This window comes from Platalea leucorodia (genome assembly GCF_965183815.1).
Source record: "Platalea leucorodia genome assembly, chromosome: 16".
Classification (NCBI taxonomy): domain Eukaryota; kingdom Metazoa; phylum Chordata; class Aves; order Pelecaniformes; family Threskiornithidae; genus Platalea; species Platalea leucorodia.
This window is the reverse complement of record NC_138838.1, coordinates 826,853-850,995: the sequence shown is the minus strand read 5'-3', so window position 1 is coordinate 850,995 and position 24,143 is coordinate 826,853. Positions and strand designations below refer to the sequence as shown.

General features: G+C 61.7%; 1 protein-coding gene across 1 annotated transcript; it reads left to right on the top strand.

The window, feature by feature from the left end:
• Nucleotides 1-359: 359 nt before the first annotated feature.
• Nucleotides 360-21,467, top strand: MLXIPL (MLX interacting protein like; the record flags this gene model as incomplete). The annotated part of the gene is made up of 16 exons (XM_082328636.1): nt 360-655; nt 7,747-7,853; nt 8,006-8,088; nt 8,295-8,384; nt 9,170-9,214; nt 9,516-9,714; nt 10,299-10,376; nt 14,785-15,615; nt 16,169-16,242; nt 17,325-17,517; nt 18,194-18,306; nt 18,494-18,613; nt 18,944-19,071; nt 19,432-19,555; nt 20,759-20,888; nt 21,346-21,467. The coding sequence occupies 16 exons, from the start codon at nt 360-362 to the stop codon at nt 21,465-21,467; spliced, it is 2,733 nt and encodes a 910-aa protein (XP_082184762.1).
• Between the last annotated feature and the right edge of the window lie 2,676 nt (nt 21,468-24,143).

Genomic DNA, 24,143 nt, shown 5'->3' with positions numbered 1-24,143 from the left:
AAAGCCAGGGCCGCCAGGCGCATTGCAAGAGCAGGATGGTGGCCAGTGGCCGGTGGCAGGGTGCCGTGGCCTGGCTGACGGTGCACCATGGGCGGGATCAGCTGCCACCGCTATAAATAGGACTGACGGCGAGCTGCCGCGGCAAACCGAAAGCTGAACCTCGGCGCGTGGAGGAGACGGCGTGGTCTGGAGTGGCGCAAGCGGTGCTGAGGAGGAGGTGTTGTGTGGGTGTCCTGTCCTGAGGAGCCCAACAGCATCTGCTCAATGCCAACGCAGCACCCGTAGGGCTCCAGCACAACCAGGACGTGGACCACAGCACTGGGGCAGGCTGATAAAGGCTCCCCAGCCGGTGCCAGGTGATGGCAGGAGCTCAGGTGAGGCTCCCGGGACCCTTCCCGGAGCCCCCGGTTGGGCCATGTCCTGTCTCTGACTCTGACTCCGACTCCGAGGACGCGGCTACGGGTGGCACAGGACCAGGTGCCAGCACGCAGAACCCCTCCCAGGTCATCCACAGTGGCCACTTCATGGTGTCATCCCCGCACAGTGACTCACTGCCCCGCCGGCGCCACCACCACACCGAGCCCGAACCGGCTGATCCCCGGAGCATCGACCCGACCCTCACCCGGCTCTTTGAGTGCATGAGCCTGGAGTACAGGTGAGTACGACATCCCTCGTGCTGGCATGCATCTCACGGAACACCCCCCCCCCTCAGATCTTTGAAGGCTTGAGACTGGCTGAGCCCCACTGACCCTCCGGGAACCTGCTGCTACTTGCCAACTGATAGCGTCCTCGTATTCTTGTCTGTTGGGTTGTGATGTGCAATCTGCTCAAAAACTGCCATCCTGGGAGGTTTCAGGGAGAAAGAGCTGGTGTTGGGTTGTTGGCCATGGAGCCCGATGAGAAGTTCCTCCTCTCTTCATGTGTAGCTTAACCCTCCTCCATCATCCCATGAGATCTGTAGTCACTGCACCCGGCTGTAGCACCCTCAGGGCCAGGTCCTGCACACTCTGTAGAGCAGCAATAACCCTGTGGGCAGCCAATGCTCAGTCTTTGGCAATCCAGCCCAGAGCAGGAGTCCTGCATTCCCGTCCTTGACTCTGCCTACATGTCCCAAGGTTATTCCAGGACATGCAGCGGCACTCAGGGCTGTATGGCTGCACGGGGCTTTGTCCAGGGCCTCCTGAAAGCTTCCCCACTTCTCTCCTGCAAAATCAGATGGGTGCCTGCATTGTTCCCCCAACCACACAAATCACCGAAGCTCAGTATGCTAGGGACCTGCTCACCCCACAGCTCCTCGGTGACAACAGGAGAGCCTGAACCGTGTCTCTTAGCGCCTTGGTCCACATTATTGGAGGCGGGTCCCCTCTTTTGCCAAGGCCCCAAGGCTTTGAGTTCTCTCAAGCATAGCATCAGGGTGACTTGCTCTACTAGTGTCCAGATCTCTCTACCCCTTGGACTCTTTCAGGGCCTTGTTTCCCTCCTGCACTGAGCATGACAATGCACACACCAGCCCCAAGCCCAGCACGATGGCAAACTGTAACTGCAGCTGGACAGTAGCCCTCAGTGAGGAGGATCCACATCAGCTACAAAGCATTAGTGCCACCTCTGATAGCCACCCCAGAGCCCAGAGCACTAGAGATGTCTCCTGGCTGCCTTGGTGGAAGACTAGGTCTTGCTCAGCACCTGTGGGAGCAATTCTTGGTCTGCCGTGGAGCCAGGGTAGCTGCAGGTCATGGGACCCAACCAGGGAAACGTAGACATTGGATGTTCTCTGAACTTCATGCTTGGTTCTTCTCTCTTGGAGTTCCTTCCATCCTTAGATGCTCTCCCCCTCCACCTGTCATGCTCTGCAGCTTGCCAGCACCCTAAAAACAGGATGACAAGCATTGATCAGGGATCAGGTTCAGGTGAACCTGGACCTGCGATGCAGTGCTGGATATGCCTCTCCGCAGGTGGGACTGGACTCTGGCTCTAGAGCTGACCGCTCTGCTGGCTAGCTGCTCTTCAGCCATTTCTTTTCTCCCTATGGCAGCTTTGCCAATACATTTTTGACTTGTAAGCAGTGGATGGAGGAAGGTATCAGAGGGGGAAAATGGAGTTTAAAGATACTTGGCGCACCTCTACTTTTAGTCTTATCTGATTTGATACTTCTCTGCATCATCTGCCATTTCCCACCTTCCCTCCCAGCCAGGTTCCTCAGAAGGGGTGCTGGTGCAGCACAGCCTCGGTTGGCATGGCCAGCCAAATGTCCTCCAGTCGTCAGGAGTGCATCCACGGTGATGTTGTAGACTAACTCCCTAACAAAGCAGAAACCACAGAAAGGTATCAGCTGGGAGGCACCTCTGGAGTTCATAGTCCAGCCCCTGTGCAGGGCAGGGCTAACTCCAAAGCCAGATCAGGTTGCTCAGGGCCATCACTCTCATGGATGGAGACCGATGGTGAGCCCACCGCCTGTCCACCCTGTCCCAGGACTGCACCACTCTCACAGGGAAGAGTGCTGTCCATGGGTCTAATTGGAGTTTCCCTCATTTCAGCTTGTGTCCCTTGCCTCTTGTCCTTTCTTGGTGCATGTCTGAGAAGCGTCTGGCTCCATCTCCTCTATAGCCTCCTTTGGGTGGTTGAAGACAGTAAGTAGATCCTCTCTGCACCTTCTCTTCTTCAGGCTGAACAAACTCATCACTCACCCTCCTCTTCTGTCATGTACATTAGTCCCCAACCATCTAACATCCAGAATCGCTCTGCTTTGTGAACCTCTCTCTTTTATCGGTGGGACCAATCTGGACACAATATCCAGACTTGGCCTTACCAGTGCTGAGCTGAGGGGAACTATCCCTTCTTTTGACCTGCTGGCTGAGCTGAGCCACCCATTCCTTGCTGTCCGAGGCCTGGCGCACACCATTTCAAAGGCCAATACACTAAATTATCTCTAAACACTTGTTTTTCAAAGGCTGTAGCTGGACAGTCATTTAGGTAGCTGTAATTCCTCCCCTCACCAGCATTCCTCCGTGGCACTTCACAGACGTTTATGGCAGTCCTGTCTCAGCTTGAGCAATCACCGCGAGGATCTGACGTTTTATCCCCCATGGGCTGCACTGTGCATTGCCCCCTCACTGGGAAAGAAATGGTCTCGCCACATCAAGACTTGCTTCTAGCAGTAACTTGTTTCTTCAGATCCTTCAAAGAGAGGCAACTCCCCCCACCGAGGTCTTCCTCCTGGTGCTGGAGGTTGGGATGAAGCAGTTCCCAGGCCCTTTGTACCCATTTTCCAGGACACAACTCTCTTTCCAGCAGCATTCCTGCCAAAGACTTAATGATTCTCATCCACTCTTTCTCCTGCAACCTGCTGTTTCTTGAATCCCTTCCTTAGACTGCTGTTTCTCCCATGGGTGGGCCTCCCTGCAGCACACGTGGCCTCCTCAGGTTCCCCCAAAAAGCCGAGCATGTGGAGCTGAGCTCCTTCAGGAACTCTTCCCACCTTGGCACAATCTCCCCAGCTGAGCAAGCTTTCTCCCCATCACCGCAGCGTCATTCCCGGGTGTCCTGCCTTGCGGAGCTGGGCTCCTGGGCTCACACACCTTCCTGTCACCCATTGCAGGGAATCCTTGGGTGACCGACCTGAGGAACCATCCTTCTGAAGGGAGAAAAACTGGGTGCAGATGGGAACTGCAAACTGCAGATGCCCATGGTCTTATCTTGCACACCTCTATCTTGTGCTTTGGAGAAGCCTCCTGTAGCTGTTCCCAGAATGTGGTGTAGATTAACCTTCTCTTCTTCCTTGCAAATACCGAGAGGGGAGATTTAGCAGGCAGGGACATCAGACTGGTAAGCGATGTGAAGTATTAACTCTGCCCCTCTCATGATTTAAAACAAGGTAGGCTTCGATTCCACCCTTGCATGCCGATTCGGTACTAATTCATCCTCATGGCAAGCTGATAGCAGCCTCTGAGGCTTTCCTAGAAGAACTGGAATTGCTGCTATACCTTTGCTGTACTCTCTAATTGATTCTCTAATTCACAGTGCCTTAACCACCCACGCAGTGGGGCAGCAAGCACCCAGGCAGAGACCCCGGTGCTGCACACGCTGAGCTGCCCTCTCCCCATCTCCTCCTCTCGGGATCAGCCTGCACTTTCCCTTGCCCTCCTGGCAAATTGCTCACCTCAGTTCACTCCAGTTCACCAGCATTTGCCCGCAGCCCTGTGCCCTAGCTCAGCCCCGCCATTTGATGAGGCTTCGGTCTCATCCAGACCCAAGACGGTCGGGGCACTGTCTATGCCCCGGCTGGAAGGAAGCGGGGTGTGCTGGCCAGGAGTGCCGGGCTCGGTGCCGATGGCAGCCCGGCTCGGCAGATCCCGTTGGGGCTTTGTGGCAGGTTGGGCAGCTTCTGCTATGAATTATCCACACGACGGGCAATACCAGGTCTGGCGATGGGTACCGGCTCATGCGCAGGCTAAACCCATCCATGCTGCAGTGTGGTTGCGCTGTCATTAGAGGCAGGGAGCTGCACGCCTTTTCTCTGCTGTTTCCCAAGGTCCCTATCTAATCGGCCGTACAGCCTGTTAACACCTTTGTTACAACGCTGCCCTCGAATTACCCCAGAAGCACCCGCGCCTGCTGAGGCAGAGCTCGCTCCCGCAGGAGGGAGCACGGCGAGCAGCCATGCTGGTGAAGCAGCCTTTTCATCAGCGCAAGGCAGGCAAGAAAAAAGCTCAGTCAGATAGCAGAGATTTGAAGTCGGATTTGAACACAGTCGGTTTTTTTTGCTTGGGGGGCACTTTTCAGGAAAATTGTGGTTAGTTTTTTAACTTTCTTTCCCAGACTCTGGATTTTAAAACATAAACGTTCAAGAAAAGATGTGACTTTGGTAGCAAAATTTGTGAGAAATCAAACGTGAGCTTTTAGGACCTCCAGGAAGGGCCGTCCTCTTTCAGCCAGTCCAGGGCCCGGCTGTGTCCCGGCAGCCCCGGGAGCAAGGGGGGCTCTGACGGCCCCTCGGGGGATCCCGCTCCTGCTGCGCTCGGGACGGCCGAGCAGGCTCGTACCTGCCAGAGGACCCTCAGCTTCACCGTTCCGCTCCTGCTGCCGCCCGTTTCTCTTTGTGCAGCCCTGCATCTCGCCAGATCATTCCTCCCCTCTCCTCTTGCTGTCAATAGAGAGCAAAATACTTACCTTGCCATGAAAGTGGGGGCTGCAGCACCTTAAACTTCTGGACGGGCCAAATGAATCACAGAGCAAATAAGGTGTGACTGACCCGGTGCTGACCCACACCGGGTTTGGTCCCAGCCTGAGCCTTGCTCCCACCTCCCCCCGTCCCACAGAGACCCCTTCGCCGGCAGTGGGGTCTGTGCCCCCATTTCTCCAGCAGCGTGGGGCAGCAGGACCTCCAGCCTCCTTGGGGCATCCCAAACCTTTCTCGCAGCTCAGCGTGGGGTTTGCATCCATCTCCCCGGGGACATAATTTCAGGGAAGGGTGGGACCATTTTCAAGGCAAACCAGGGAGCAAAGATCAGCCTGATAAGCCCCAAAACTGAAAGGATCGTTAATGAGGAAAGAAGGCAGTTAATGGCGAAGCCCAAAGGCCCCACCAGCCTCGCGCGTGGCTGAGGTGCCGTCTGCGGCTGCGGGGCTGCGGTCTGCAGGCTCGGGCTGCTCCTTTAAGCTGGCTGTTGGGGCGGGCGGCGCTGGTGAGGAGCGTGGCTGGGTAGCCTTGACCAGCAGGATCTGGCCGTGCGCCTGGGCAACCCGTCCCTTCCATTGGCTCCTCTGCTTGGCACCACCGTGCTGTTTGCCTTGTGCCGCTGGGGAAAGTTCAAAATCCTGGTGATAGCAGAGTGGCCAGCGCGTAGCCAAGTCCTTAACTCTCTGCAGGCTGGAGCCACAGGGACACGGGTCCTTCCCCAGCCCCTGGGGCCGTGGGTTGGGCTGGGTCTCCTTGGGGAGACCGTCCCCGTCCACCCCTGTGGGTGGGAGAACCCACTGCCAGACACGTCCCTGCATCAGGCTCTGGAGCCGGAGGGGTCCCCGGTCCTTGTCCCCCACAGCGAGATGGGACAGCAGCGCTCTCCTCTCCCCTCTACCCTGGCACGCTCCCTGCGGCTGCAGAGCCCTGTAGGACCAGCACGGGGGTCTCGCTGCCTGCACTGCTGCCTGTACAGGCTGCCTGGCTCTAGTGTCAAGAACAGTACCCTGTCTGCAACAAGCTACCTGCCCTCTGGGCTGCACGGAGCTCCGAGCCGAGCTCCGAGCTGAGCCGGCACAGCTGCTGAGGGAGGGAGCCCCGCTCGCCACGCTGTGCCGTGCCGTGCAGTGGGAGGCAGATTTCAAGGCAGGTTAATGCAGAATCGGCCAGAGTCTTTGTGTGAGGGTGCTCCAAGGTATCACAAGCTTGAATGAACAAGTGCGTGGCTTCTTAAAGCATTAGCCAGGCACTGCTCTCATCCCCAGCACCTCCCCGGGGACACGGCCCCATGGCACCTTGGGGTGCAAGGCAACAGGGGGATATGGCACCCCTACACCCAGCCCAGTCTCTACCTTTCTTCCTCCCTGCACGTGCCAAGGATAAACGGGATCCAAAACAGCACTGAGATCTTTAAGGGACAAATTCTTGGCTGGGGAGGAACGTGGGCTTCCCAGGGAGGGGTGCTGTGCAGCCCCCAGCCGGCTCCCAAAGGGCCCCTCCGTGCAGCTGGCATCGCCCCGAGGCTGTGCCCCGGTGGGTGGGAGAGCGGGGCAGCCGCCGACCTCGCAGGGAGCGGTGAAAAGGACCCCAAAGTAAGGCAGAGAGACCCCAGCCTCCCCTGCAGAGCTCCTGGGGCAGCAGGACCCTGGGGCCCCCCGCCGGCGGGTGCACACAAGAGGGTCCTGTCCCTCGGTGGGAAGGAAACAAGACAATTAGTGAAATGAGGCTGCCTGCACTGCAGGCCCCATTAGGGACATCGCCGCAACCACGACGAGCTGCAGAACAAACACAGCTGCCTCTGGGAGCTGGGAAATGGGAAGGAGGGAGCCCAGCTCGGGCTGGGGGCCGGGGCGAGGGGCGCAGGTTTTCAGGGATGGGTGCGGAGAGGAGCCCAGGGCAGCGCTGGGCTGCAGGCAGGGCTGGTCCCGCTCTCTGCCCCTCTTGGGGCACAGGCAAGCATCCCTTAACGTCCTTAACGTCCTCCAGTTTGCTGTCCTGCCTTCCCCAGACCCATGCAGATGGCTGCCCCTGCCCACCCCGCTGCCTGCGCCTGCCCCCAGCTGAAGGGAGCATTTCCAAGCCTCACCTGGTGTTAAAAGGAGGGTCAGAAATAGCTGCCCACATGCTGCGATGTGGGCAACATGTGTGTCCAGGCGTCTCGCCTGGGTGGGAGACTTCCCTTTCCATGCCCCGGGGCTGGAATGCGGCCGTCCTGGTCGGGGGCAGCGGGGTCCCACCTCGGACGTGGGGTCCGAGCTTCAATGAATTAATTCCTCCGTGTGCTGTGCTTTAATCCCACAGGGTCGAGAAGCCTCGTGTGGGTCTGTGAAGCTCCCAGTTTAGGTCTGTGCTGCTGTCAGGGTGAACAGGAGCTCAGGGTGCTCCTGTGGGTGCTCCCACGGGTGCCAGACTAGCAACCTGCAGCGGAGCCACATGGCTGCGCCTGCTCCAGACTTGCCACCAGGCTGGTGGCCCTGGGCATCTCTTCAGGCACGGCCCCCTCGGGAGACCCCGAACTGGGAGGGCTCTGGGACGGTGCCCCTCAGCCTCTCCTTGGCTTGGTGTTTTAGTGGGAAGCTGGTGTCTCCAAAGTGGAAGAATTTCAAGGGCCTGCGGCTGCTTTGCCGGGATAAAATCCGTCTCAACAACGCTATCTGGAGAGCGTGGTACATCCAATGTGAGTATGGGGCCAGACCTCGCTCCCTCTGCCGAGTGCTGGACAATGTCGAGTGGGCTGGGGCTGGCACTGCGCTGTACAGGTGCGTGGGCACCCTCCCCTGCCCAGGGATGGAGCCATGGGTAAAGCCAGCTGTGTTATCCCCTGTGCAGATGTGGAGCGGAGGAAGAACCCTGTGTGTGGCTTCATCACCCCGCTGGAGGGGTCGGAGGCCGATGAGCACCGAAAACCAGAGGTAGGGCATGGTCCCTCGCAGCTCTCAGGGCCAGAAGCGGGTCGGGGTGGCAGAGGTGGGAGCTGGGGACACGCAGCGGGCAGAGCTCATTGTATTTCATAGATTTGCTGGGAAAGGTGTTTCTGATGTGGCACAAGGAAACCAGCCCTGGCTGTGGGCCGCTGGGGCTGGGGGGCTCAGCCGTGACCCCTGTCCTGCCCCCCCAGGCTGTCGTGCTGGAGGGCAACTACTGGAAACGCCGTATCGAGGTGGTGATGAGGGAGTACCACAAGTGGAGAATTTACTACAAGAAGCGGGTGAGTGACTCTGCCTGTGCTGCTCCCTGTCCCATGGCGGTGCTGGCGGTGGGATGGGACGTCAGCGTGCCCAACATGGAGCCGTGGCTGACCGGCAGCAGGACGTGGCAGGCTCCTGCCAGCGTGGGAGGGGGATGCTGGCTGCCCCCGTGGTGCTGATGGAGGGGAGCTCGGCGGGGACTCTGTCCCCAGCTGCCCACGGTGCTGCGGTGTGGTCCCGCAGCCCAACCTGGGCTGCCTGTGCCCGGTGCACGCTCTGGGGCTGGGTTTGGCAGCGCACCCACGGCATACGTGGTGGGGTGGGTCAAGCAGGACCACGGCTCACACACAGCGCTCCAGCTGGGCTGGGATTTGCTGGCATGCCACTGGCAGCCATGTTTCACCCTGGCAGCATGTGCTGCCAGGCAGGCCAGGTGGCTCCGCATCACTCCGGGTGCTCACTCTCAGGCATGATGGCACCATGACCTTGGCCGCCCACCACGCGGGGTGGAGCGTGGTTCAGCCTCCTCCCCAGCCGCTCGCTCGGGACCAATAAAGGTTGGGGGTGCCACAGGCAGGCAGGGTGCTGGCAGCCTCACACCGCCACACACCGCTGGTCCCACTGCTGCGGTGGCTGCTCAGCCCGGACCGTGCAGAGTAAAGGCAGATGTGAACTCATGGCGGCCACACTGAGCCCCCCAGGGACTCCCCTCCTGAGCACTGTCCCCCTCTGCCCTGCCCCTGGCTCGGCGCCATGCTGTGCCTGCCCTGGCTGGGGGGTGACACAGGCTGTCTTCTCCTTCCAGCTCCGAAAGTCCACCCGGGAGGGAGAGCCCTCCAGCCCAAAGCGGGTGAGTGCGGGAAGGGTGGGGAGGGGGGAAAAGGGGGGTGCAATGCGGACCTCCACGCTGGGCAGCTTGGGAGAAGGGTGGATGAAAGCCCCAGGGTGTGATGAGCCCAATGGGACGGGATGCCAAGCACTTGGGATGCTGGATTCACCCTTCTGGAAGCACCAACGTGCCAGGTGTGAAGCCTTGGAGTGATAAATGCTGCGGGGAGCATGGAAGCTGCCAGGGAGAGCAGCTGGGGAGCTAGGCATGGACCCCACCCATGAGAGGTGCCCACCTGGCTCCCTTGCTCCATCTCACGCAGGATGAGGATGTCTGGAGGCCAACGGAGAAATGGTGCAACCAGCTCTTCTGCAACGTGGTGCCCATGCTGCTTGGGGATGAGGAAGAGGAGCCGGGGGGTAGGCAGCACTTCGACTTGGACACCTTCCTCTCAGACATCTCTGACACCCTCTTCACCATGACACAGACACCCAACACCCACCAGGCACTCCCCGAGGACGGTAGGTGCCCCAGGAGGAGGGGATGCTCCTGCCCTGCCCAAATGGAGCTCTTGTTTGGGCAGGGTGGGAGCATCCCCTCCTCTGGTGGCTCCCTATGGACCAGCCTGGGCTGTCCCAGTTGGGATGGGCTGAGCCGCCCAGGGAGCACTAGCCCCATGAAGGACCTTGCACCAGACCCCAGGGCATGGCTGCCAGCCCTGGGTAAGCAGCGGGCAGGTCCTGCCTCCCATGGCCACTCTTTGCTGTCCCTGCCTGCCCAGGTCCCTGGAGCTCCTGCAGCACCAGGCAGGTCCTGTGCCAAGGATCAGCCCTCCCCTGGGGTTCTTGGGCACTGGATGAGGTCCCAGAGGTGCTGGTGGGCAGGGTGGTGGGGACAGGATGGCCCTGGGTCTCCACAGGGTGGGCACCCATCTCTCCGCCTGTGCGCGGCTGCAGGGCAGGGTGCAGCGATGCAGGGTGACTCTGGGGTGCCACGGAGGGGTGGCAGCCCAGCAGGCGTGAGGGCAGTGGTGGAAGAAGCCCTGAAGGGGGGTCTTGGGGGTGCAGTGTCTGGGCCCCGATGTTGCAGCTCTGCCCTCTTCCAGCGTATGTTGGGAATGCTGACATGATACAGCCGGACTTGGCACCCCTGCAGCCCAGCCTAGATGATATGGAGATCTCAGGTAAGAGCCAGCCTGGCTGCGGTACTATATCCCACACGGCCCAGCACACTCTGCACCCCATGGCAGCCCAAAATGGGGGGGTCAGAGGGTTGGCCAGGCAGCAGCAGGAGCTGCTGGGGCAGCCAGAAAGCACTGGACATCCACCAGCATGGAAAAAGCAGCCTGCATGGCCTAGGGGGCTGCGGCAGGTTGTGGGGCAGGGGCTTGGCATGCCTGCCTGCACCCGGGGCAGAGCCACGGCAGGTCGGGAAGGGCCTGGCTGGGAGCTGTGGGAGGGCAGTTCTACAGAGGGTCTTTCCAGGAGTGCCAAACCACCTCGTTTTGGCTGCAGACAGAGGAAGGACAATTGTCCCCCCAAAAGAAAGAGGAAAGCTCTAGAGAGCAGGCTCTGTGCTGCTGTGTCCCCCTCCTCACCCCACTCCCCCTCCAGCCCCAGGGAGAGCAGCCAGACTGGCCCAGAGACAAACCTGGCACTGGTGTCCAGCTGGGGCAAAGGGCTGCTGAGGAGAACGCTGGGAAGTGGGCAATGGCAGCCTCCTCCCGTGGGGCTGCCACCAGCGCTGCCATGCAGCCTCTGAGCCGTGAGTGTCTGTCAGCGCCGTGGAGTCAGCCGGGACACGTCCTGGTCCCAGCTGTGCAGCGCAGGGTCCCCGTATGCCAGGGCAAGGCACCGGTGGTGCACGCTGCACCGGTGACCAGCTCTGCCCTCGAACGTGCCAGAGCCAGTGGCCTGGGCACACTTTGCAGGGTGGGAGCTGGTGTGGGTTGGTGGCTGCAGCCCTCTCAGGTAGCTGGTGGCCTCGGGCAGCACCAGCATCTCTAGACCCCTCCGTGCATCTGCGAGCACCCTGCGAGCTCCACCGCTGGTCTCCACTTCCTTCGGCAGGAGGAAACAAGGGTGCTTGCGCCATACGGCTGCGGGGTGATGCAAGACCAGATGCTGGCGGGGAGCAGGCTGGGGCACTCTGATGTGTCCAGGCAGGCGGCGGGATGCCCTGGGGATGGATGGGGTCGGAAAGCTCTTGCCAGCCCTCCTCCTCGGCTCATCCCCTCCAGAAGTCCCATCAGGGTGAGCCGTGCTGGGAAGAGGGTCTGTCCCCGCTGCTGGCCCTTTGCCTCCTGTCCCCAAGTGCCCCACGTGGGCATCAGTCGCTGGGAGGTGGGACAGCTCCAAATGGGTCAAATTGACACTTGACAAGTGTCCCTTCCCCCGAGAGGTCCTGACAGTGCTGGAAAGCTGCACCAACCCCTTTCAAGCAGCACCTCGCCGCAACGGTGTCACAGCAGCAGCCCCAGCACCTCTCTTTGTGTGCCCAGCTGCTGTCTGTGCCACCGGCGTGGCACAGCCTCATGCTCAGCAGGAGACGGCAAGGGGCACAGCGGTGCCCAGCTGAACCAAGATATTTCTATGAGCAGCCAAGTTGTCTTTTTTTTCCCTGGGAAAAAGGCCTGCATTTTGCTCCAGGGTGCTGCCTGGGAATGGGATGAGTCTTACTGCAAGCCACTACATGGCAGGAAAACATCCCTTCCTCCTCTGCCCATACCCAGGTGCTCCGCGTGGGGGGACTCCTGGGGCTGGGGCGGGTCCCAAGCCCAGCTGGGGTCAGGGATGGTGTCCCAGGTAGGGCTTGTTGTCTGCCTAGGCATGGGCTGCTGAGCACGGCTGGAGAGAGGCTTGTGAGCCCCGGGGCAGGGCAGCACCCTGCGGGGTGCCCAGAGACTCGTGGGTGGGAGGTCTGTCCCAGACGTGGCATTCTTGGGATGCTGCGCGGAGCAGCTCGCCCCGACGACGAGAGGTTGCAGTCCTGCGACAGGCGAGCACTGTGTGTGACGATGTGCATGATGGCGGGACGCGGGTGTGCGCGGGGCGGTGAGGGTGTGCGGGGCAGAGGTGTAGGAGCAGAGAGGTGTGTGCACACCTTGCGATAGGCAGCGCCAGGGTTGTGTGACCACGGGGCCGTGGGAGGTAGTGGGGAGAGGTGATGGAGGGTGAATGCTGGGTGTCGGGTGCCAGAGCTGCAGGTGCCAGCCAACCCAATCACGTCCCCAAGGCCACTTTTATAGCAGGGTGTGCGATGGCTTTTTGTGGCTTGGGAGCAGGGACCCCCCCAGCAGCCTCGTGCAGAGCACTGAGGTGCAAGTGTGCGGGGTGGGCACCGCGACGGTTGGCGCAGGGTCACAGGGCTGTCACCACGTCTGGTGGCTGTGGCAGAGCTCGGCGCCTGTCAGTCAGTGTACGCAAACCAATCCCCAAATGAGGAAGCACCTCGTGTCCACGGCGGGTGCCGGGGCGCAGTGTGGGGTGGATGAAGTCCTGATGGCAGAGGCAAGGGAGCAGCCCGGCCCCGTGCCCTGCTGGCACCGCGCTCCAGGTAGGACCTGCGCCAGGCACTGGGGAGCTGGGGGCTGGGCTGGCCATCCCATGGGGTGGCATCGCCCCGCTGCATGGCAGGGCTCTCGCAGAGCCTGGGGCCAATGCTGGAGGGTCCTTAGTTTGGGAATGGGCTCTGTAGCCTCGATCCCATTGGAAAGCAGCCCCAGGTTTGAACAGGGTGCCAACGGTGTGGTGTGCCGACCGCACGGGCTCTTCTCCCTTGAGCAGCGACGTGCCCTGGCCATGCTCCGTGGCCTGGGAGCAGGTCAGGGTGATGCAACAGTGGAGATGAGTGTGGGCAAGAGCCGTGGGGTGGGGAAGGGGCAGGAGAAAGGGAGGACAGGGTGCCCAGGGGCTGCCAGCCACCTTCCATCCCTGTAGCACAGTGAGAGCCACAAGAGGAATCGAATCTGCAGAGCTGGGCACCAGAAATTCCTATAAATACCCGCAGAGCTTCAGTGCTGGTGGCAGGGGACAGCCTGGTGTGGGCACAGCGGAGGGCTGGGGGCTGCAGGAACTGGGTGCTGCGCCCTGGGGAGGCTCAGACCCTGCCTGGCAGCACCGCGGCCCACAGCGAGTGCTGGCCCATGGAGGGGCAGGGGTGGCCCTGCCACAGCCCCGGGCATTCACCGTGTCCTTGGCAGGGGGAAGGGGCAGTCTGAGAGCTGAGTGGGGCAGCTCGGCAGCAGCACTGCCCCGTCTCACACCGGTGTTACCCTCGGCTGGCAGCACATGGCACTGCCGGAATCGGCACCATGCTCAGCCCCACGGCATCCCACTCTGCTGGCACATTTGCTCTGCTGGTGTAGATTCAAAAGGGTCTCAGGCCTTTGCATGTCCCAGCCAGGGTGCTCCAGGCGCTGGAGCCTGTGCCACAGCCTGGAGGGAGCGTGGAGTCCTTGCAGCCCTGCCGGTGCCCGTGGCATGGCTGCGCACGCCGGGCAGGCAGAGCCAGCGTGTGGGCTCGGCTGGGCTCTGCCAGCAGCAGCACGGGGCCCGGTGGCAGCAATGCTCAGGCCAGCCAAGGCGTTGGGAGCATGGCTGGGTGCTTTCCGAGGGGATGCGAGTGCCTGTGTCCCGGGGTGGCTGCTCAGGCACAGAGCCTGTGCCAGGGGCTGTCGATCAGCTGCCCGCAAACCCCGCCAGCACTCCTACTCCATCCTACGGGGAAGCATCCAGCTGCCCCATCCCTGCCCCACATTCATCCTGTACAGGGAAAACTCTCCTGATGGCGATGCCCCAGCCAGCACTGGCACAGGCAATGGCAGTGCCGGCACCGAGCCGAGGCGTGCGTAGGGCTGATGCGCCCGGGGAGCTCGTTCCACAGGGGAGGTGGCTGCCCGAAGTGTCAGCCCAGCCCTTTGCACCGCGGTGTCTGGGCCTGCGGAAAGAGCAGGGTTGTGGGAAGGGGAGAGGAAGCGAGAGGGAGTCGTGGCAAGGTCACGGGGCTCGGCTTCGGGAAGGCCATGGGATGTGGTTAGCCGCAGGCTGCATGCACGGCAGCGCCGGGGCGGGGAAATGAGCATTCGCCACAACCCCAGGGGACCGTCCCCCATGGCTTGGGGACCCGCTCCTCCGAGCCCCCCGCTGTGGCTGCCCTGTAGCCTGGGTGTCGTGGTCCCTGCCCCAGCCCTGGGCTGGTTCAGGAGGAGCGGTACAGCCACTCACCCCGCGGGGAGCGGCCCTGGCGCTGGAGCACGTGGCGCCCAGATGGGTGTTGGGGATGGGGATGGGGTGCCCACCCTTGGGTGGCACCCCTGGGCGGGTTTTCCTGTCCCCATGCGTGTGACAAGGCTGGCCCTGGGCGCGTGAGCTGCCTCTTCCCCCCATACTCCAGCATTTCACAACCTGAGTGCCAAATCCACCGGCAGAGCTGGGAGCTGCCCTGGCCCCACAAGGTGATGGTGGGACTGGCAAGTCCCCACCAGTGCCAGTAATGGGGTACAGCTACCCCTCACGTGCCCCGGGGCTTGTCACCCCCTCTCTGGGAAGGTCCCCTCATGCCCGTCACTCTGTCTCCACTTGGCCCTGCAGATATCTTCACTGGCCACCGGCCACCGCCATCGCAGATGCAACCAGGCTACCAGGAGCCGCCCTGCTTTGTGCCCATGGCCGAGCCCCTGTTCGGTGGCGGGGGGTCCCTGATGGCTGCGCGGGGGCTGCCTGCCAGCCCTGAGGCCCCTCTCCCACCCGGCACCCTCCTCCAGGTGAGCGGGACCCCAGCCTGCGTCCCGCAGCTGCCGGTGCCCCAGCCACCCCCCTTGACCCTCCCGTGTCTCCCGCAGCCCAGTGGTGCCTCCCAGCTCAGCCTCCACGGCGGCTTCCTGGGCCCTGAGCTCCCCTCAGCCCCCCTGCCCGCTGAGCCCCCCGCCACAGCGCCCGGCAGCCTCAGCCCCCAGCTCCGACACAAGCCCCTGCTGCAGTATGGCCTCCCCGGCAAGTGCCTTGGCCTGGAGCCCCCCCCCATCCCATCCCCCGGGGCACCGCTGCTGGGCCCGGACCCCCCGTTCTCCCCTGCCTCAGCCCCCCGGTCCAAGTTCCCCTATGCCAGCTCGCCTGGCCCCTCACTCCTTGCCCACCCTGCCTCCCCTCTCTCAGCGCCCTGCTTCGCCCCCCATGCCCCGGGTCTGGGCTATGCCACGGGCATGGTGCCCCCAGGGTACCCTGCCCCGGCCGCCCCCCAGCTCCTGCCCCCTGTCCTGCTGGGCGACCCCCGGTTTGCCCCCCCCAAGGGGCTGCCCCAGGGTGGGGGTGGGCGGCTGAAGGCAAAGCCCAGCGGCACCAAGTCGAAGAGGCTGCCGGGACCCCCAGCGCCATCCCACCTGGCTGTGCCCAACCCCTGCCTGAGCCAGCTGCTGACCGCAGGTAACAGGGCTGGTGGGCTGCAGGGGCACGCAGGGGCGAGCCGGGGGTGGGGAGGGATGATATGGGGGGGATCAGAGTGGGGACTCCTCTTTCTCCCCAGCGTTGGGACACTGGGGATGCTGGGCAGGGCGTGTGGCTGTCCCCATCGCAGAGCAGCACCAAACCCAGAAGTGAAGCTGCGCCCGGGGGAGCCCCCTCCAGCTCCAGCAGCCTCAGGAAGGAGATGGGGCCCAGGTGGCCCCAGGGCTTGGCCACGGGCACTGCTGCAAGGTCCCTGTGTCCCCAGCCTGGTCTCTACAGCCCTCCATGGATGGGCTGAGGAGTCACCAGTGTCCGACCTGACCCATGCGATGGGACAGGTCCCACAGAAGTTGTGTCCAGCCCCATGCTGGGCTGGGGAGGGGCTGGGGGTCTCTGCCTCCACCAGTGCTCCCAAGGACATCCCCACTGCATGGAGCAAAGGCACCTCTCTCCAGGGGCTGCTTCAGGAAAGGTCACCCGAGCCCTGACCCCCTCACGCAGCAGCACCCTTCTGCTCCCTGCCCTCTTGCAGCCAAGCAGGAGCCGACCATGGATGCCCCACGCCTGATGGGCACAGGACTCGTGCCCGCGACCCCTGTCTCCCCGGTAAGCACTCGCCTTCCCCCCAGGTTGGGAATAGTCCCCCCGGGTCAGGAAATGCCTTCTGGTTGCTGGGGCAGGGGTAGAGATGGGGCAGGTTGGGAGATGGGGCTCTGTGGGGTCACCCCTTGCAATATGGGACTGGACAGGCACGGGGCATGTGGATGGGGTGGCGGGACTCACCTCAGTATTTTCTCCCGTAAAAGAAACAGGGCAGAAGTGGGAAACACCCCACTTGCAGGGCCCCTTTCCTGGCGATGCTGCCCTGGGGCGATGGGGCTGGGGCTGCCCCTGTGGATGGTGGGTTTAACCCCAGCCAGCAGCTAAGCACCCGCCAGCCACTCGCTCGCTCCCCCCACCCCAGTGGGATGGGGGAGAGAATGGGAAGGGTGAAAGTCAGAAGGCTCGTGGGCTGAGACAAGAACAGTTTAATAATTGAAGGAAAATGAAATAGAATAGTAGTAATAGTAGTAGTGGTGGTAGTAGTAGTAGTAGTAATTAATAGTAATAGTAGTAGTAGTAATAATAAGAATAATATAATACAATAATAATATACAAAGCAAGTAATACACTACGCAATTGCTCACCACCCGCCGACCGATGCCCAGCCGGTCCCCGAGCAGCGATTGCTGCCCCCCAGCCAAGTCCCCCCAGTTTATGTACTGGGCATGACGCCATAGGGTATGGAATAGCCCTGTGGCCAGTCTGGGTCAGCTGTCCTGGCTGTGCCCCCTCCCAGCTTCTTGTGCACCGGGCAGAGCAGGGGAAGCTGAAACGTCCTTGACTGGTGTAAGCACTGCTGAGCAACAACTCAAACATCAGGGTGTTATCAACATTATTCTCATCCTAAATCCAAAAGACAGCACTACACCAGCTACTAGGAAGAAAAATCAACGCTATCCCAGCCAAAACCAGGACAGTGGGATGCCCCGTGGGGATGGGGCTGCACGTCCGCCTCTCCAGTCCCCTCGTGGGCATTCAGCTGTCAGCGCCCGGGCACCGACCAGCCAAAAGGGAAGGTCTGGTCCCCGGCGTGCGTTGGGCGCTGGCCCCCCGACCTCCCACTTCCCTCTGCCTTCTCCCAGCAGCAGAGCGCTGTCCCCGATGTCCCTGCCGCCTTCCTCTCCAGTATGGCCCAGCTGAGCCCAGGACTGGCTCCTGGCTCCAGCCCTTCCCAAGCAGTGCCGGTGCCGGTGCCGGTGCCGGTGCTGGTGCCGGGCACCCAGCCAGGCCCACTGCTGGTCCCCAAGGCAGAGCGGCTGTCCCCCACATCAGCTTGCGGTGAGTCTGGGGCACCCCAAGGAGCTCCACGGGACACTGCGTCTCCTGCAGGGCCCTTGGACCAAACATTGTGGGAATGTTTCATTTCGGCTCCAGTCCCAGCTGTTCACATGTGCCCAGATGAGCACGGATGATTTCTTTCTGCGGGAGAGGGCACAGCCCCTTCACCTGCCTCCTTCTACAGGGGCAAAAGCAGAAACGGGAAAAGACAAAGAGGAGCAAAATGTCAGACTGTGGTTTTGAAAACCCGGAGCCTGGTTTTCAAGTGGGAAGAACCCTGCTTTCACCCACAGAAACCAGAGCAGCGACTGGAAACCAGGCTCTGGTGTCGTTTCCAGTTTCAGTTTGGCGCTGCAGACCGCAGCCTTCCTGCTGTTGGGACTCTCTCCTGGTGATTTCCACCCCGAGAAATACCAGGAATTTAAAATGTCACGTCCCACATGTTCCCATTTATGAGCAGTGGTAAAAAGAGTGGGATTTGGGATAAGACAAAGGGACAAGATGTGGTCGGATGCTGGACCGGAGCATCCCCGTCAGCCGAGCGGGGTGGCTGCCCAGGGGCCGGGGTAGCGCTGCGGGCTGCTCCTCTCTGCCCGTCCCAGCACGGGACCCTGGTACCAGCCCATCACGAGGGGCTGCTCCCCCTCTCCCCACAGCATCACCTTTCCTTTTCCAGGCAGCGACTGGCCCAAGCCTGGCCAGGCTTCCCCAGGACCCGCAGTCAGGCTGGGTGCTGGCATCTCCCTGCACCATCCCGTGTCCCGTCAGGGCAGGCCTGAGTCCAGCAAGGTACGGCAGGAGCGAGCGCTGCCTTCGCTATGGGGGCACCATCTCCGTAGGCACCCCCCCTTTCCTGCTGCCCCCCAAACTCCCCCCCTACCTTTGCTGCGAGCTCTGGGCCAGCCCGTCCCCGATGGGGCAGGTGGCCCAGGGCTGTCCCCACAGCCAGGAGGTGCCTGACAGCGCTTGCCCGCAGATGGAGAGCCGCCGCATCACGCACATCTCCGCCGAGCAGAAGAGACGCTTCAACATCAAGCTGGGCTTCGACACGCTGCACAGCCTGGTGAGCACGCTGAGCGCCCAGCCCAGCATCAAGGTGAGCGCCCAGCGCTGTGTGGACTGGCCCTGGGTACACAGGGACACGGCGTGTCACCCGGGGATGCTGTGTCCCTGGTCTGCCCCCGTGCATGGGGCTCCTGCCCTGCACCCCAGCCCATGGGGCAGGAGACCGCAAGCCCACACCGGGCACACGGAGACTCACGTGGTGCAGTTGTGCCCGGGTGGTCTGGGCTCTGGAGCCTACGGCAGAAGCTGCTGAGGCTCGGTAGCAGGGAACGTGGCACCTCGCGCTGCTAGCCCCGCTGTATGAAGTGCCGGGTGCCCCACGCCCTGCCCACCTTTGTCGTCTCACCCTGTGGCCGCACAGGTCAGCAAGGCCACCACCTTGCAGAAGACAGCCGAGTACATCTGCAAGCTGCAGCAGGAGCGGGCGGCCCTGCAGGACGAGGCGCAGCGACTGCGGGAGCAGATCAAGGAGCTCAATGGCTCCATCAAGTAAGGGGGACACGGCTGGGGGAGGCGGGAGGGAGCCACTGCCTGCATCGGAGTAGCCAGGCAGGGCAAGCGGCAGCACCAGGCAGGCAGCAGGACACAGCAGCTCTTCTGAGCACCTCCCAGGACCTGCATTTCCCTCTGTCCCCCCTCAAAGCCTGCTTCGCTGGTGGGGAATGCTCAAGAGGCAGTGCTGTGTGGGACCAGAGCACGGGGCCGTGTCCCACAGCTGCCCTGGGAGGAGGACACTGCCTGCCCACCCCTGCTCAGCGCTGAGTCCTGCCAGAGGCTCTCCCGATGGGGCGGCCCCTGCGGCTCCCAGCCTCCTGAACAGGGACCCACGGCGCTGCTCGTGCCCCACAGCCTGTGCCAGGAGCAGCTGCCGGCCACGGGGGTGCCCATCACGCGCCAGCGCTTTGACCACATGCGCAGCATGTTCGACGAGTACGTCCGCTCCTCCACGCTGCAGAACTGGAAGTTCTGGATCGTATCCTTTGGGGCCAGCGTCTGCTGCTTGCTCTGACCCCTCCACCAAGCACCAGGTCCTCTGGTTCACCTGCTGCTCCCGGGTCCGTGGGGTCCCTCTGGCTCAAGAGGCTCTGGGGACCACGGGGAGATGTTTCCCAGACAAGGGCACGTGGTAGGAACATGCCAAGATGCTGTGGTTAGGAGGAAGATGCTGTTGCAAGGGAACAAACGGAGTAGGAGTACATGGTCAGTCCTCGGGGAGAAGGAAAGTCACTGGCGGAGCTGAGCTCACGTGGGGAAGAGCTCCTGGTGACATGGGAGCTGGCTCTGAGAGGCAGCAGCCATCAACTAGAGATTACGAAAGGTCCAGAAACAAAGCTGGGGACACGATGGCTTGGCCTTGGTGGCCCCGTGGCACACCCTGGAAACCCAGGTGTGCCCATGCCTGGGACACAAGTCTGGGCTCCACACGGAGGAGAGGATGGAGGGGACCAAGGGCCAGGGAACGGGTGGTCAAAGGGCTGGGCCTGCTTCTCTCTGAGCAGGGAGGGATTAGACACTGGGACCATCAAGCCTGTGGAGACTGGGAGGTTTACAAAATCCCAAGGGGCAGAGGGATGGGCAGGCCTTGCTGCCCACAGTCCGCTCCAGAGCGGGCAGCCTGGGCAAGGCAGAGGTGGCCCCTGGCAGAGTCTGGGAGCGCTGTGGAGCTCCTTCCACAGGACACTGGGTACACTAAAGCCAACACCGGCTCCAGGACATGCTCATGGCGCGGGTATCTGCTGTGGATTACTACATGCACAAAGTCCCCAGTCCCCAGCGGTGGTCCCTGCAGGCTGGGAGCACCAGAGGAGCACACTGGACACACTGGTGTCGTGCCCTGCTCCTGGGCACTTCAGAGGGCATTGCGCTAGCTGGCTCCTTGATCTGCTCCAGAAGAGTTGTCTTGTGTCTCAATAACCATTTCTGGCAGCCCCAGCCGTGACGAGGGTTACGCAGCTCTCCCGCTGCCTGCCTCGGGTGACACTCATGTCCCTGTCACCCCAGCAGCAGGGGCTGGTGCCCAGCACGGTGCTGAGCTGGGGAAGGCACCCAGCAGGTCTGCTCCATGGCCAGGCAGGCAGGTTTGTCCTGCTGCCTGTAGGAGGGTGCTGCCCACACCTGGCAGGTGGGAGACCACGGCCTTGGCAAGGCTGGTCCTTAACTCCTCTGCTCCCACCAGTTCAGTATCATCATCCGGCCCCTCTTTGAGTCTTTCAACGGCATGGTCTCCACGGCCAGCATGGAGAGCCTCACCCAGACATCTCTCGCCTGGCTGGATCAGCACTGCTCCCTCCCAGCGCTTCGGCCGAGTAGGTGGCCCCGCTCCTGTCCATGGCACCCCGAAGGGGCCAGGCCAGCCTGCGGGCACGCACTGATGGAAAAGCAGAGGCGAAAAGGACGGGGGCGTCCTGGGGGCGGTGGGGCTGGCGCTCCTGCCAGACGGGAGGGAAGGACCCGCGGGAGGTCCTGGGGCTGAGGGCTCGTGGCTTTTCCGTGCTCCTTCAACATCCAGCTCAGCTGGCTGCTGCTGCTCTAACCTGAGGGCCCCTGTCCTGGCTCGGCCGGGCGCAGCCCTCCTCACAGCCCCACAGGCTGGGTTTCCCTTCACCCCTTCTGCTGGGAGGGAGCTCTTATCCCATTCAGGGGCCATGGCGGGGCTGAAGCGGGGATGGGAAGAGCCATCTCCCATGGGACAGCTTAACCCGGGCTTCTTCCAGCTCCCAAGGCATGGGGGGGCATCTGACGGTGTCCCACGTCTCCCTGCAGCCGTCCTGAGCTCCCTCCGGCAGCTAAGCATTTCCACCTCCATCCTGAGCGACCCGGCCTGCGTCCCCGAGCAGGCAACACAGGCAGTGGCGAGGATGGGCCATGGCAGCGGCTCCTCCTAGCCCACCCCGGAGCCGGAGGGGCCTTCCCAGCCTTGCCAAGACCCTCGGTGCTGCCAGATGAGTGCCCACCAATGCCAGCAAGGAGCCCCCGGCGCATGGACTTTGCCGTGTACAACACAAGGAGCGGAGGCGGAGGACCGCTTCCTCGCTGTGCACGCCCAGGCCATAAGAGCCTTGGCTCTTGACACCAACAGCCGCTACCTGGTCTCCTGTGGGGACCGGGCCATCCGCGTCTTCCACAACACTGCTGCTCACCGGGCGGTGTTGGAGGAGATGGAAACCACGCTGAAAAGAACTGCGAACAAAGCCACGCAGGGGAGGCTGGAGCAGCAAATCTGTGGTACCCGCAAGGTGCTGGCCACCATCTACGGCAAGAAGCACTAATCCACCCACACGGCGGCTCATCCCGGCTCCCTCCGGCCACAGGCAGCTGCCTTCTGGCTTTTGGGATTATTTTTTCTTTAATAACACTGAACAACTTGTAATAAAAGCGGCCTCCCTCGCCTGCTTTCTGACCGGGCAGAGTATGGGAAGCTAAAAAGTCCTTGACTGGTGTAAGCACTACTTAGCAACAACTCAAACATCAGGGTGTTATCAACATTATTCTCATCCTAAATCCAAAAGACAGCACTACACCAGCTACTAGGAAGAAAAATCGATGCTATCCCAGATGAAACCAGGACAGTGGGATGCCCCGTGGGGATGGGGCTGCATGTCCACCTCTCCAGTCCCCTCGCCGGCATTCGGCTGTCAGCGCCTGGGCACCAATCAGCCAAAGGGGAAGGTCTGGTCCCCGGCGTGCGTTGGGCGCTGGCCCCCCGACCTCCCACTTCCCTCTGCCTTATCCCAGCAGCAGAGCGCTGTCCCCGATGTCCCTGCCGCCTTCTCTCCAGAATGGCCCAGCTGAGCCCAGGACGGGCTGGGTGGGGAGAACTGGCTGGGTGGTGGCTGAGAAGGGAAGTCACTGGTGGAGCTGAGCTCACGCGGGGAAGAGCTCCTGGTGACATGGGAGCTGGCTCTGAGGGGCAGCAGCCATCAAGCAGAGACTAGGAAAGGTCCAGAAACAAAGCTGGGGACAGTCGGCGAGGCACGCGGCGGCAGCAACGGTAAGTCCTGTGACTGGTCGCTAGATTGGGGTGGAAAAGGCGGTCTCCTGTGCCGGGGAACCCGATAAAGAGCCTGGTGGGGCCCTCGCGCCAAAGAAAAATCGGCTGCTCTGGAGAGCAAGGCAGACAGGGCTTAGGTGTTGCTGGTGCAACCGCGGGAGATTTAAATGGGCCCCTAGGGAGCGTGAGCGACCAGGAGAGCGGTGAACAGGACATGCAAACGGCATGGCGCGTCAGAAAGGGATGTGGTGACGCAGACGGAGCTCCCACTCAAACAGGCAGCCACCCAGGTCTCTGGCTGCAAGGAGTGCCAGAGCCTTGTTCCGGTGATGGAGGGCTGCCAAGACAACGCCTGCATGAGGTGTGAGCAGGGGGAGGATCTGCTCAGCGTGGTGGCAGAGCTGAAAGAAGTAGCAAGACTGAGGAGTACCAGGGAGTGCGAGAGGGAGATAGACTGGTGGAGCCACTCCCTACCATCCCTGAGACGAGCACACCAGATGGAAGCATCAAGAGAAGGAGAGGCTCCCCTGCTCTCGTGCCACCAGGCAGAAGGAGGGGACCTAAGAGACAGAGGGGGATGGAAACAGGTCCTGCTCAGTGCAGCAGGTGAATCCTCTCCCGGCCGACCTCGCCCCCCCCAGGTGCCCTTACACAACAGGTACGAGGCTCTGGAACTTGAGGGCCAGGAGGATGAAGATGTGGACAGTGGTCCATCCAAGGGGTTGACTGGGGGGAGCCAGTCAGCCCCACGCATTACAACAGCCACTGGTAAGAAAAAAAGAAAGGTAATTGTCAGAGGCGACTGCCTTCTGAGGGGAACAGAGGGCCCGGTATGCTGACTGGACCCATCCCGTAGGGAAGTCTGCTGCCTCCCTGGGGCAAGGATAAGAGATGTTACTCGGAAGCTCCCTAGGCTGGTGAAGTCGTCCGATTATTATCCGCTATTGGTTGTTCCAGTTGGCAGCGATGAGGTGGCTGATAGAGGTACAATCAAAAGGGACTTTAGAGAACTGGGGTGATTACTTGAAGGATCAGGAGCGCAGGCAGTGTTCTCCTCCATCCCGTCAGTAGGCGGGAGGCATACAGAAAGGAAGACCCACCTCATTAACACGTGGCTCAGAGGCTGGTGCCGGCAGTGGAATTTTGCGTTTTTCAACCATGGGGCCGTTTACATGGCACCAGGAGACAGATGGGGTTCACCTGTTGCAAAGGGGAAAAAGGATTCTGGCTCAGGAGCTAGCAGGCCTCGCTGAGAAAGCTTGAAACTAGACGCGAAGGGGGAAGGGGATAAAACCAGGCTTGCTAGGGATGAGCCTAGGGGTGGCACGCCTGTGCTGGAGAAGAGATCAATAGCCCAACTGAAGTGCATTTACACCAATGCACGCAGCACGGGCAATAAACAGGAGGAGCTGGAAGACATTGTGTAGCAGAAAAACAATGATGTGGTCGCCATCACGGAAACACGGTGGGATGACTCACACAACTGGAGTGCTGCAGTGGACAGCTACAAGCTCTTTAGAAGGGACAGGCAAGGAAGGAGAGGTGGTGGGGTGGCCTTGTACATTAAGTG